This window comes from Haliotis rubra, unplaced genomic scaffold (genome assembly GCF_003918875.1).
Source record: "Haliotis rubra isolate DU_JTF1 unplaced genomic scaffold, ASM391887v1 Scf347, whole genome shotgun sequence".
Classification (NCBI taxonomy): Eukaryota; Metazoa; Mollusca; class Gastropoda; order Lepetellida; family Haliotidae; genus Haliotis; species Haliotis rubra.
In genome coordinates, this window is record NW_025767021.1 from 122001 (window position 1) to 137340 (window position 15340).

Below are 15340 nucleotides of genomic sequence, written 5' to 3' on the forward strand. Positions count from 1 at the left end.
CCACAAAACCACAGCTTGTGACTTTCTTTCAAATAATGTTGAGGAAACACAACATGTGTATGATACACCATTTATGTACATATTCCAGTCATACAATCATACAAACACAAATAATCCCATATAAACATCCACCCCTTGTGGTAGAACCTAGCATGATTAATACAAGACATTGTACACACACAAACATGTTCATGAGCCAAGATAGACTGGTAAGTAATGAAAATGACTAATCCACCAACCACATCACAAGCTGTACCTGGACGTACTGCTGTAAAGTATGTTACCGACACATTAATACACATCAACACTAACATAGGATTGTTTCCTGTTCTCAGCTTTCACTGTGACTCAATACATGTCCTCTGAGAGTAATTTACCCCCAGAATACTTCCTTGTCGAACAACTTGGCACCGACTCAATCAAGTCCTGATGCAGCCCATTCATGCCTCATGTAAAATTCATTCATGGCAGTCAAACGAATCAGTGATGATGAAATCAGAAATCAGCAGAATCATTCTTCATACTTCCTGCAAAATTGAATAACAGGAGTCAAATTGTGTCCATGTTCACACTTCAAGGGCTTTCAGTATTGCATCCCTCTCCTTCAAAGCTTTCTGTGCTCCATCTTTTTCCTTCTTTGTTGGTGTTTTCTTCTTCTGTTTAGCTGCCTGAATCTTTCGATAGGCTTCCATCACCTAGATAAACAGAATCGAAGATCAGATCAGTTCTACTAGCATGGTTTTAGGTACACACAAACACAGGCAGTGGGACAGTGAATGTAGTTATATGCTCAAGTATGCAATATTCCACCTACATAAAAGCGGCCTTTAAAAAATAGGTTTGGACAGAGTCTGAAGATACATTCGTGTCATACATGGCCTGAGCCATCTGATACCCAGGCATGTAAAAAATAAACATGGCCAGGTATAATATACCATAATATACTAATCTTAAATTGTTATTTCTTTGACTGAATGAAATTTGATGATTGTCCATGCATGCTTTTCTTTCATTCATACTTAACCCTGACAATACAGATATCGTATATAAAGATTTAAAGTGCTACATCCTAAGAGACTCAAATTCCATAATATTCTCAGGTTTTGCACATAGGAAACTTTTATTTTGAAATAACAGCTGAGAGATAGTCACTCTTCATCTGTAGTGGCCAGCTTGACTCTTTTAAGATGTCTCTGCACTCGACATGTAGTACTTGGGACCTAAGGTGGAGAAAGACCCCATGTACTGACCTCTGCATCAGCTGCTGCCAACTTCTTCCTCATCTCCTGTCTCGCCATCTCCTCCTTGGCAAGCTTGTACAGTGTTTTAGTGATTGTTACATTTCGCTGGCTCAGTGCCTTCAGTTCTTGCTGCTTGCGTCGCAGCTCTGCAAGTATCTCATCGTCTGGGTTGTCTTCCACCTTATCATCTATCTCTATCAAACCTAGAATGAAACATCACTACTGGTCACCATACCGTTATCTGATTCATTGTCATCATACTGACAGGTGTGGTATGATACTCTAGCTGTCTAACACAAAGATGAGTGAGTGAATATTATTTCACCAAATGATCAACAATGTTCCTGTTCCAGCAGTTGACTGACCTTGTTCTTCAAGCTCTCGTTTAATCCTTCTCTCTAAGTGGGCTGGGTTAACAATGTTCAGCTGTTTGGCCAGCATGCGTGGGGAGATGGCAGGTGCTTCCTCAGCAGATTCTAAAGAGACAAGTCGCAAACAATCCATGTTTAATTTCTGACACAACAGTTGATTCACATAAAAGAGTAACCAAATTCAACTGACAAAAACATAGAAAAAGGGCGGTACTGACCTTTGCCCCCAGCAATGTCCGCTAGGGAGTCATCTATAGGGGTCATGATGTTCTCCTCGATCAGCGCAGCCACCAGGCGCTGGGTCAGGTGTCCGAATGGGGACTCATCAAGGTTACTGGTCAACAATTACAAGCACACATTACAACTTATCAAATCAGTTTTGAATGCAATGGCAATCATTCATTTCTCAAACATAAAGCTGATGGTTCCCCAAAGATTTATTTGCTCACAAGTGTCTTACTTTGCTTCAGCCTTCTTGAGCAATGTAGCTGTTTCAGTGGGACTCATGACAGAGTTGTTGTGATTGGAGTTGGAATTTCGCTTCTTGTCATTGATCTTGGCACCTGGAACATACAAACATGTAGATGATGATAGTGTGAATATCCAATGACTGTCAAAAGTATAGATATCAACACACTTTAGCATTATATTGTCAGTTATTTTACATCTGTAATTATTGTAAAATTTCTATGTTAAACAAATAAATACCCATTAACACAGAGTACCCTATATGTATCACCTCCCACCCCCCTCTCCCACTCTGCTCACCATCTCTCTGCTCCTCCTTGAAGGCCTCCTCCGCCCACCTCTCAGTGTAGTGTTTCCCCAGGGCGGGGATCTTGTATCCCCTCCCACCCCATCCCCAGGCCCCCACTCTGCTCACCATCTCTCTGCTCCTCTTTGAGGTCCTCCTCCGCCCACTTCTCAGTGTAGTGTTTCCCCAGGGTGGTGATCTTGTATCCCTCCCACCCCATCCCCAGCCCCCACTGCTCACCATCTCTCTGCTCCTCCTTGAAGGCCTCCTCCAGCCCACCTCTCAGTGTAGTGTTTCCCCAGGGTGGTGATCTTGTATCCCTCCCACCCCATCCCCAGGCCCCCTCTGCTCACCATCTCTCTGCTCCTCTTTGAGGTCCTCCTCCGCCCACTTCTCAGTGTAGTGTTTCCCCAGGGTGGTGATCTTGTATCCCCTCCCACCCCATCCCCAGCCCCCACTGCTCACCATCTCTCTGCTCCTCCTTGAAGGCCTCCTCCGCCCACTACTCAGTGTAGTTTTTCCCCAGAGTGGGGATCTTGTATCCCCTCCCCAGGCCCCCACTCTGCTCACCATCTCTACCCATGAAGGTCTGGGTTAGAATATTGATCTTCAGTAACCCATGCTTATCGTAAGAGGCGACTAACAGGATCGGGTGGTCAGGCTCGCTGACTTGGTTGACACATGTCATCGGTTCCAATTGCGCAGATCGATGCTCATGCTGGAATATTGCTGAGTGCGACGTAAAACTAAACTCACTCACTCATTCGGCATCTCTCTGATCCTCCTTGAGGTCCTCCTCCGCCCACTTCTCAGTGTAGTGTTTCCCCAGGGTGGGGATCTTGTATCCCCTAGCACCCAATCCCCAGGCCCCCACTCAGCTCACCATCTCTCTGCTCCTCCTTGAGGTCCTCCTCTGCCCACTTCTCAGTGTAGTGTTTCCCCAGGGCAGGGATCTTGTAGTACTCAGACTCGTCCTCATGTGACTTTAGTATTTCCTCCAGTAATTTCAAATCCTCATTTGAGATCTCCCCACAATAAGGCTCAACTGACACCCAGAAGCGGTTCACAGCATCGTTCTTTGGCAATTTGGGCAAATCCACTGGAGAGTCCACAAAATCAAATTCCTGATTCTTGGACTGAAACAGCATCAAAGGTACATTGAATCACACTGACATTATATTCTTGCAATAATACAATGACAGCACATTTAATAGGAGTTCATGCTTAACCACATCTAAAAACACACAATCTTTTCATCAACAGATTTCTTGAATTTTGAAATTTGTTGTTTTGAGAAGTATAACTGCTATTGTCTGAAACAAACTACGCAATATTTCAAATAAACCAATGCCATAACCATAATGATCTCCATTAAAGATTTAAATAATGCTTATACTTTGATATAAGTGCAGTACACCACAATACACTGGTGTCTTTTAGCATAACTCTTTACACTGCTAGTCAGTACAACCATGTATCGAGGCATACAATATCACATGTATAACAAAATGAGAGTTAAAAAGCACAAACTTTATCACTCGAATTAAATGACAGCACTGAGTGGTGATATCGCATGCAAAATACATACAAAAAAATTATTACTATCAGTATGCCTAACTACAATCATAATGAAACACTTCTAACCAGTTTGCTGCCTCCCACCTGTGTGACTTTACTCTTAGGTCTGCTCGGTGGGGGTGGGGTAACACTAGAACTCTTCCCATTACTGTCTTTGAACTTCTTGCTGGGCTTGTCCTCGCCTCCTCCCTTCCCTCTCTTGCCGGATGTGGGGGGTCTCTGGTTGCTGGAGGGAGAGGATATACATCTACTTTGGAACCAGTCACCATTGTCAGTCATTGTTATCATTTTAAAGCATGTGCTATTATATATACAAATATGATTGCAACACTTGTAGAAAGACATCTTTATGTGCTTTTACTTGAAGAAAGGGATCTTTATATGTTATGGTTGGGAGTAATCAATTGAGATGAAATTCCCTTATAGCACACAACACCGGTTTTGAAACATCTACACTGCATTGAATGTAACTTGAATATGAACCCACATATGTTGCGATTTATTACACAAAGGCTACAGCCAAAGAGATCATACTGAACCAGTTCATGACTAGAGCGATAATCTAAGCCTCATTTGGGGATACAGCAAAGTTTGGTACGAGCTGTACTGAGAGAATAATGTGCCCACAAAACAAATCGCATCTTCCAAAGGTAACAAACATTTTGAAAATTGTAACAAGTGCCACATATTTGTCATTCTTATAAGCACCAGTCTCTTGAGAACAATATCAAAGTTGCTTGGTCCCAACACATTTACAATCTATAAACATTTGATTCAGGTTACAGCGATTTACTGTACAGGTCTGTGAATTTTATGGAGAAACATCATCTGAATTACAAAAACGGTACGACAGTGTTGGTGTTATAATGACATAAATCCCAAGATTTTGCCTGTGACAGAAACTTTCACCATTACCTGTTTGCCTGGCGTTGGCTTCTTGTCTTTCTTATCCTGCCAATTGACCAGGATCTGAATCTCACTCTCCAACAACTTCAGCCTCTTGCCTGCAGCTGCCAGCAGCGTTTCCAGGTCAGTCTGGATACTGCTTATCTCATCAATATTCACCCCATCCTCCTCACTCCTTTCTAGAACTGTAAAGGGATATAAACAGTGCTTTGTGAGGTGTTCCCATACCTCCTAAAAATTGAGGGGGATTAATAGAATATTTGATGAGTATGTGCTAATACTATTGCAGGTGAGAGTTCAGTTTGGAATGTTTTCTCATGAATGTGACACTGACACACATACTCTCATCTTCCAGAAGTTGTAAAGTCCTTTGAATGACTACAGTCAATGCTTTAATGGTCCTGGTTGATTGACCACCCCTTAACACTGTTTTAATCATGCAGTTTCTCACAATCAATACTGTACCATTAGTAAGCTTTGGACAGTCTTTAGTATGGTCAACAGGCTGAAGGTCTGGGAATTGAAGAGGACAGCAATCTCCCTTTGATTCCTGCATGCCTTTTCCTTTACCTTTCATTATATGCTATTGAAACACTGAAATGTGAACACATTATCAATCAGAGCATAGCCCCTCTTTTAATAGAACACCAATTACACTACCAGTATGCAAATTATTACAAATGCTACAGAATGCATTGTTATGGTAAGATCCCCCAGTACTACAGTTGATTGTGCACAACAAACAAACCGTTCCTTTGTTTTATAATTTATTTACATGAATCATTTACTAATAGCACTGCATATATGTATGCTCATATCATCCTTATATTATGGACTTGTTGTTTTCTCTCAGAACACATGAACAGCATTTCGTTAACTTATCCTTGATAAAATATGTATATCTTCAAAAACAAACCATCATCCAAGTATTTACAATATTTGTGTAACGCAATATACCTCAATACAGATCGGGCAACAACTGCTGTCCAAACACAAATAGTTTGATGATATATAGTTTATTGTCTTCACATGTATTTTCTCCTTATCATGGCTTATGTCGAGTTTAGTCACTGTCACTATAATATTGTGCTTGCAAGCCACAACATTAACAAACTTGTCGTGTTAATAACTAACTCTGTGAGTATCATATGCCTACTGTATAAGGGTTTAATGAAATCAAAGGTGTAATTCCGTGTTAAAAGCGATAGGCAGCTGTCCACTTCTTATCACTGTATTAGTGCTCATCATTTGGCTCAGCGACATCACTTACCGGAGTGTCACTGTTGACTTTACAGTTTCTCCATTGCGTATAGGATGTATGTACCATGCAAATATACTGATTTGTTTATGAATAGGAGTATATCTATAGCGTCGGTTTCTGCTTAAGGAGCAGCATCATTAGGTATAATAGCTGCAGACATTCTCATGTACAGTTGCATATCACGAACAAAGCTGCAGGTGGACTGGCGGCCATTTTGAGCACACAACAACCAATGACAGTAAAGCTTCTATAGTTATTCCACCAATCAGCGTTGTGGACGCAAAGAAAACACCAACAATGGGTTATTTTGTGAAGTTGGAGCAAAAAGTAGAAACTTTTGCATTTCAAACACGCCTGATCACCTTATTTTTTCAGGTAAGTAAATTTTTATCATCCGTATACGCTTGTCAAAAAGATTTGATCCATATTTGCTTGCGTTATGATGGAGAACAGGTGCTTGTTTTGACCGGCGACAGAGCCCAAATCCGAATCGGCCTTGCCATGCTTGCACAACGCAGGCCGTTATCATTTGAAAGAATGGTTAAACCACCACTTGTTGCACTTCCACACTTCTTAAATGTCAAAACAGTACTACAACAACTATAGTTACTATAACGCGGGTGTCTAATAACACGGGGGGTCATCCATGGACCCAAGACCCGCGTTATGGATGACTGTACTACGGTATATCAATTACAAACATGTATGTCATAGGCGCCCGGCTCTGATATATTTATAAGTATGACCTATATATATAAGATCTTATATCTTATATATATAGGTCATAATTATTATATATATATATAGGTCATACTTATAAATATATCAGAGCCGGGCGCCTATGATGTATGTGTCAATTAATCAGTAAGTGTATTAATCAAAGTGTATGATGATGATTTTATAATCCATGTTTGGGGTTCAATCACAAGAAAGATGACAAAAAAAATTTATGGACATACAACTTCTTTTATTCTGTAAAGAGCGACTGTGAAGTTAGTATCCATAAAAAATTGTCATCATTCTTCATCAACTCAACTTCTAATATGCCCATCAAAGAAGATACAATCACAAAATTGCAGCCTATACTTTGCAGGAATGTATTCTATCTTCCAGGTGATCTTCAATGCTGTTATTCCCGACCATGATGCTGACGTTTTCAACCCTCCAGCATCCCCAACCCACAACCAGACAGCAGTGGACAGCATCATGGACATCGGGGTGGGTGGATTGAGAAGATGGGATGCAGTGTACTTCATCCATGTTGCAGAACATGGTTACATCTATGAGAACGCTGTAGCTTTCTTCCCCCTGTACCCAGTCATTGTGGGGAAAATTGCCGATGTTTGTTACTGCTTCTCATTTGCAGGTCAAATCATGTCCAAATTAAACCTCTGCTTAATCATCGGAGTGGCACTGAATGTCTACCTCTTCACCAAGGCAGCCTCTACACTGTTCCACTTGGGAGTCCAGGTTCTCAAAGATGAGAAATTAGCATACAAGGCAGCCCTGTTGTTCTGCATCACCCCAGCCAGCATCTTCATGACAGCTCCCTACTCAGAATGTGTTTTTAGCTACCTCTTCTTCTCCGGGCTGCTGGCTTTTGCCAGTGGTGACACAATGAAGGCAGCATTTTGGTTTGGACTAAGTACATGTACAAGATCAAATGGCCTATTAGCAATTGGGTTCATCTTGTTCAGGAGAGTTAAGGGATTTATGTCCAGTATGCAACAAGTGACAAAAGCTAGATTTGAGACTGTGACTGAAAAGGGGATGATGATGGTGTCAATGACAAATCTATACCTGGCTCCAGTCATTGTTGCGATTGTGCTGTGTGCTGGCCCATTCTGTTTGTATCAATATTACATTTACAGAATATTCTGTTTGTCAAATGATGCAGATTTACCACAGCACCTAATTCGCTATGGTCGCTCCCAGAAGTACCATTTAGTTGGTGATGCTCCATCACCATGGTGTTCACAGTTACTTCCCTTGTCCTACAACTACATCCAGAAGCAGCACTGGGGTGTGGGTTTTCTCCAGTACTACGAGCTGAAGCAGGCCCCCAACTTCTTGCTGGCCACCCCCATGCTGGTGCTGAGTGTGTGTGCCTGCATATACTACTACAGACTCAACACATCCTGCTGCCACAGACTCGGCATGGTGCAGGAGGGGCAGACAGACAAGAAGACGGATCTACAGAAAGGAAACTTTGGCTTCAAGAACACCAGACTTTTCATCTATGTAGGGCACCTGCTATTCACCACTGTCTTTGGGATTTTCTTTGTGCACATTCAGGTAAGAATCTGTTAGTTAATGATTCTGGTATAGTATAGATAGACAGTTCTTTGCATCAAGAAATATTATCATCCTCATCGAAATACAGCATGAAACAGTGTCCATGGATTATTATCTATGTGAAACTATTGATATATGTTCGTTACCATGGTTACATCTACAAGTTGCTGTTAGCATGAAGCATAAACATATCACCACTTCAAGGAATGATATAGGATTTCAAAGTAGCAGCCAAAAACAGCAAATTGGGAAAATGTTTGTTTTTAACCCAACTGGGAATTTTTTATCAGCTTCATGTTCTGTTATTGGAATTTTCTGACATTACATAAATTGCAATAATACAGGGTGAGTAGTAACAGTTCTGACTGATGAGGACCTTTCACAACACCAGGAGAGAACCTTAAATCAGTGGGATGCATGCACTCCATCATTGCCGGCAGAAGTGTGTGGACCATGGAGGGGCTCATGTTGAAAAACAGTTAGAAACCATCTCTGTCATAGCAGCTAGGGCTCTAATGATGCATTGAACTATCGATGGATTGCAATTATTGAGTCTCTGATACCAATTAATCAATGGTAGAAACGAAAAACTATCGATGCATCGATAGTAGGTGTGATTTATTACTGTCACAACAATTCGTCATGTTCTCTCATGAACACTTCCGTTGATAAATGTGCAGCGCAAAAGTACCAGATTCGCTCACTTTGATTTAGAGTTATCTGCCCCTGCTTAATTGAGTTATGTTTTAAGTGTTTACTCGAATTTGGTTTCAAGTTTCTTGTCAGTTTTTTAAAGAGACTGAAACTACTTCAACTGTTTTTTTATTTCATGTAAACTATACATTCATTTGAGAAATGACTTCAAATGAGACGATTCAAGGAGAAGAAAAAAACCTATTGCAATAGTATTAGTTGGTATTATAGTTGGTCGCAATAGACTATCGCTATTGCAGTATTATGTTGCAATAGACTATCGCTATTGCAGTATTATGTTGCAATAGACTATCGCTATTGCAGTATTATGTTGCAATAGACTATCGCTATTGCAGTATTATGTTGCAATAGACTATCGCTATTGCAGTATTATGTTGCAATAGACTATCGCTATTGCAGTATTATGTTGCAATAGACTATCGCTATTGCAGTATTATGTTGCAATAAACTATCGCTATTGCAGTATTATGTTGCAATAGACTATCGCTATTGCAGTATTATGTTAATAGACTATCGCTATTGCAGTATTATGTTGCAATAGACTATCGCTATTGCAGTATTATGTTGCAATAGACTATCGCTATTGCAGTATTATGTTGCAATAGACTATCGCTATTGCAGTATTATGTTGCAATAGACTATCGCTATTGCAGTATTATGTTGCAATAAACTATCGGTATTGTATTATGTTGCAATAGACTATCGCTATTGCAGTATTATGTTGCAATAGACTATCGCTATTGCAGTATTATGTTGCAATAGACTATCGCTATTGCAGTATTATGTTGCAATAGACTATCGCTATTGCAGTATTATGTTGCAATAAACTATAAGCTATTGCAGTATTATGTTGCAATAGACTATCGCTATTGCAGTATTATGTTGCAATAGACTATCGCTATTGCAGTATTATGTTGCAATAGACTATCGCTATCACAGTATTATGTTGCAATAGACTATGGCTATCGCAGTATTATGTTGCAATAGACTATCGCTATTGCAGTATTATGTTGCAATAGACTATCGCTATTGCAGTATTATGTTGCAATAGACTATCGCTATTGCAGTATTATGTTGCAATAGACTATAAGCTATTGCAGTATTATGTTGCAATAGACTATCGCTATTGCAGTATATGTTGCAATAGACTATCGCTATTGCAGTATTATGTTGCAATAGACTATCGCTATTGCAGTATTATGTTGCAATAGACTATCGCTATTGCAGTATTATGTTGCAATAGACTATCGCTATTGCAGTATTATGTTGCAATAGACTATCGCTATTGCAGTATTATGTTGCAATAGACTATCGCTATTGCAGTATTATGTTGCAATAGACTATCGCTATTGCAGTATTATGTTGCAATAGACTATCGCTATTGCAGTATTATGTTGCAATAAACTATCGCTATTGCAGTATTATGTCGCAATAGACTATCGCTATTGCAGTATTATGTCGCAATAGACTATCGCTATTGCAGTATTATGTTGCAATAGACTATCGCTATTGCAGTATTATGTTGCAATAGACTATCGCTATTGCAGTATTATGTTGCAATAGACTATCGCTATTGCAGTATTATGTTGCAATAGACTATCGCTATTGCAGTATTATGTTGCAATAGACTATCGCTATTGCAGTATTATGTTGCAATAGACTATCGCTATTGCAGTATTATGTTGCAATAGACTATCATATTATTGCAGTATTATATTGCAGTATTATGTTGCAATAGACTATCGCTATTGCAGTATTATGTTGCAATAGACTATCGCTATTGCAGATATGTTGCAATAGACTATCGCTATTGCAGTATTATGTTGCAATAGACTATCGCTATTGCAGTATTATGTTGCAATAGACTATCGCTATTGCAGTATTATGTTGCAATAGACTATCGCTATTGCAGTATTATGTTGCAATAGACTATCGCTATTGCAGTATTATGTCGCAATAGACTATCGCTATTGCAGTATTATGTTGCAATAGACTATCGCTATTGCAGTATTATGTTGCAATAGACTATCGCTATTGCAGTATTATGTTGCAAAAAACTATCGATATTGCAGTATTATGTTACAATAGACTATCGCTATTGCAGTATTATGTTGCAATAGACTATCGCTATTGCAGTATTATGTCGCAATAGACTATTGCTATTGCAGTATTATGTCGCAATAGACTATCGCTATTGCAGTATTATGTTGCAATAGACTATCGCTATTGCAGTATTATGTTGCGATAGACTATCACTATTGCAGTATTATGTTGCAATAAACTATCGCTATTGCAATAGTTGTTTCCCCTCAGTAGTCACCCCTAATGGCAGTCAATCATAGACTCAGAACTTGTATCAAACTTGATGTGCAAATTTATGTATCATACATATTAAATCTATATTTATTTATTATAAAATATATCTGACTGTCCGCATGGCAGACTAAGGCTGAATATAAGCCTCAGTGTACCACTGAGAATGCCTAGATACATCCCTGACATTGCCCATCACTGCAAGGATATTAACAGTGGGGTCTAAGAATTTATTATTAACCTACTTTCATTTATTTGTTATTATTTTTCAGTCAATCTTTGGACATATATTTTGAGAATATTTCTATCCCAGGTAATGACCCGACTCCTTGCGTCCACCTCCCCTGTGATCTACTGGTTTGCTGCTCAGCTCATCACGGACAAGACCTACTATCAGAACTCCTCCAACAAGTACAACATTTTCTCACCACAAAGAGTCCAGCGCATTGAGACGGGGGCCAACCTGCAGCAGGCCCAGAAGGGGAACCTGCTCATTGACCAGATCTCAGACTTCTGGAAACAGAGCACCAACACCAAACTCGTGCTGGTCTACTTCATGTGTTACTTTGTAGTAGGGACAGCAGCTTTTGCCAACTTCCTCCCATGGACATAATTACACAGTTAATGTATTATAGAATAATACTATTACTTCACTGCCATGATAACCTGACATCACTAACAATAATCTCTACTGCTGCTACAGAGTGTTATATGTTGTCTTAGTTTGCTCTAGCTTTGGTTGTGATTTTGAGATATTGACCATATATTGGTCAAATGTACAAGTATGCTGCAGCCCCAGGTACTAGATATAACATCTCCATACAAAAACCTCCCTAAGGGACCATTCATAATTTATGGCTTGGGGTGTGTGTGAGTGTTTGTGTGATAATGGGTCACCCATTTTGTTCTGGGGAGGTCGGGGCAGCAATTATTGTGTACACGTGCAGTGTGTGCAATTTTGCACATAAAAATATTAAATGTATGCTTAAAAATAAGGGGGGGGGGGTGTCATTGTACATGATATGCATAACAATCATCCCCCCAACCCTTGCCATAAATTATCAACAGTCCCTAACGGAAATACTGGTAGTTTTCACAATTCTGATTCAGTATCATCATAGGTTATTTAAGGACCTGTTCCAAGTTGTAAGGATGAAATGGTCAGATGGGGACAGAAGCCAGATGAGTAATTTCTCCAGTTGTAATGTGAAAGTCAAAGAATCGATGTTAAGAATTTTGAAATGGTGCTTTTTAATATCAAGAGTATATTTTGTACTGTGAGGCACCACTTGCTGAAACTCTGCACATAAATTGGGTGTTCATTGCAGGTATGGATGTAATGCCTACATTTTACCAGTAATACCTGGTGATATTCAGTGTTCTGGCATTTTGACATTTGTTTATGACTTACATGACCATTATTCTAAAGGCAGCTAATATCATGATTGTTTCATTTATAGATGTTCATTGTGTCATGTTCCTCATGTGTCCATGTGTTAAGTATGTCTTGCTGATGTGATCAGGGAATCAGTTTGCTGTTTTGACAAGGCAACATCTTGGAATGTTTGGCCAAAGTTCAGAATTTTAAAAAATATTAATGTTTTTTCATGTCTTATGTTGGCAAGCAGGTAATAATACTTCAAGGTAGTCATTGTCCAAAGAATATGTAAGGGATAAGTGATACACATATCCTCTCACATTGAGGGTCAAGATATTAGAAAGACTATGTGTAATATTCATGCATAAATAATATTTTTAGGACTATGTTTTCAATGAACAGGGGTATTATATTTATTCAGCTGTGAACATGACATTTTCTCACTGGTGAATATACATGCATGACAAGCTGTGTAACAATGAATAAAAGCACTGTTCTGTAAGTGTGTGATCACGGTATTTGAGACAGAGTATCACCCACACACTACCTCACTATGTCTCACGCTGGCAATTGTGATTGTCAGACAAGTTGTACTGTGGAGAGATTTCCTGAAGAAATAAGATTTCAGACAAAATGTTGGCTGAAAGAAATTAAAATACTAGAATGTTTCATGTATTTTAATTTTGAGATTTATTTTTCTTAATTTTGTGTATTTTTCATGTTTGTGTATCTGCTACACTTTAGCTGTTAATGGTCACATTAGTAATCAGTTACTAGATGGGTAGTTGTGTAATACTGCTTATGTTTGTTATCAGGTCATGTAGCCATTTTATATCACTATCTTAAACATCAGTTAGGGCTGATATGCAGTCTTTTTAAAATGCTATGAATCATTAGCTGGTACCATCAATATTATTTATACAATACAAATAAATAGTTCCATGAATATATAGTTGATGGGTTTGTTCTCATTAAAGCAGAGATTTCATAAGTTGACGCTGTGTTGACAGAAGTCTTTACTGGCAAACAAGGATAAGTTGAGCACCGACCTGACAATTAGCATGTATGAGTGCAGCCCTCTGGCGCTTGCCATTGCGAGCAAAGGGGCCCTAGGTTGTCCACGATCAAGTGTAGTGGTACACTGACCACGTGAGAGTCGTATGAGCAAGGCGTGTGCAGCTACACGGGGAATCAATTTCATCGTCATGCACTGCATTTGCACTAGCCTACATCTGCTCTACCTTTCACAAACCCCGCCATATAGCTGGAATATTGCTGAGTGCGGCGGTAAAACTCACTCACTTTCACAAACCAAATGGGTTTGCTCATTCCCGTGCATCGCCTACTTCTCATAAACACGTTCTCTGCACCGGTCCAACTTATCCTTGTTTGCCAGTAGGTTATGTCAGTTGTGATTCGATATGGGGAATTGGACTCTTCTGTCTTCCACACAAGCGAACAGTTTAGCCCTTAGACTGCCTACACCAGCATTCATATCACAAGTTTGATACAGAAGGATTATACTAAGCTGGCTTTGGTAATAGACGTTTACTAGTTAGTGAAATCCCCAAGCATGGATATGGTCTTGACAAATCAAGGATCCTGCTCGTTTCAGCTAACAGACATCTCTCTGCTCAACACATTGCCCACTATTCAATTTTGCAGTTCAGATCTCACACCCCTTGCCTCTCAAAAGCTTCTAAACATGTTTGGAGACCTTCATGGTCTCAATTTTCTAGCTGATTGGACGTTGCCCATCTTGAGTTGAGGTGAAATGGGGTTGCACACCGTGCCCCCTATAGCCTTGTGCATGTATGTGGCTGTATGTACTTGTCCAGACTTATGGTTTCATAGTGCCAGCTGACTGTTATACTATTCAGAAGTTTAACCAGATTTTTCTTCTTAGACACAATTCAGGAAGCTCCAAATGAATGGCTGCATTTGTCAGTGTTATTGGGAGACTGTGGCAGAGGTACCAAACAACTTTAAAGGCCGGGGCGCAAACCTCTAAAACTCGGATAAGTGTACAACCCTAGCCCTGCACAGTATGGTGTCAGGGGAGTGGGTGAGGGGGACATTTTCCCAGCCTGCCTGAAATATGAAACCCTGAATGAAACATTTCCCCACTCCAAGGCTTGTTTCTATGGAAACGCACCTGACTGACACAGTGGGAAATTCAAATCTGGATTTAGAAATGAGAAATATATTTTCAAAATGTATGTTTTGTAGACTCTCTGCATCCATACTTTTTGTCTTAACAACATACTTCTTTATACTATGACATAATGTCAGCCTGAACCGATGAGTCAGTTTTGTGATATTTCATGGAATGTACTTGAATACTATACTACATTGCTTTGCATCAAAGGACAGCTTTGACAAGGCAAGGAGGCCACACCCCATCTGTGTATTGGTTTGAACCCCAACCTTTAATGGTTGCATATTGCTCTACAACAAGAAGGAGAGGTATCAAACATGTTTCTCATCTTAATGGATCTGTACAACAGAAAGAGGTCGAAGACTGCTAGT

General features: G+C 39.7%; 2 protein-coding genes across 2 annotated transcripts; one reads left to right on the forward strand and one right to left on the reverse strand.

Moving 5' to 3' along the window:
* Nucleotides 1-56: 56 nt before the first annotated feature.
* LOC124284864 (transcriptional adapter 3-B-like) lies at nucleotides 57-6314 on the reverse strand. The gene is made up of 10 exons (XM_046720981.1): nucleotides 6121-6314; nucleotides 5316-5444; nucleotides 4873-5035; nucleotides 4029-4161; nucleotides 3250-3502; nucleotides 2073-2175; nucleotides 1831-1946; nucleotides 1607-1717; nucleotides 1251-1444; nucleotides 57-695 (listed from the first exon to the last, which is right to left on the reverse strand). The coding sequence occupies exons 2-10, from the start codon at nucleotides 5425-5427 to the stop codon at nucleotides 567-569; spliced, it is 1314 nt and encodes a 437-aa protein (XP_046576937.1). The 5' UTR covers nucleotides 5428-5444; nucleotides 6121-6314; the 3' UTR covers nucleotides 57-566.
* A 55-nt stretch (nucleotides 6315-6369) lies between these two features.
* Nucleotides 6370-12377, forward strand: LOC124284862 (GPI mannosyltransferase 2-like). The gene is made up of 3 exons (XM_046720979.1): nucleotides 6370-6486; nucleotides 7225-8406; nucleotides 11747-12377. The coding sequence occupies exons 1-3, from the start codon at nucleotides 6409-6411 to the stop codon at nucleotides 12044-12046; spliced, it is 1560 nt and encodes a 519-aa protein (XP_046576935.1). The 5' UTR covers nucleotides 6370-6408; the 3' UTR covers nucleotides 12047-12377.
* Nucleotides 12378-15340: the final 2963 nt, after the last annotated feature.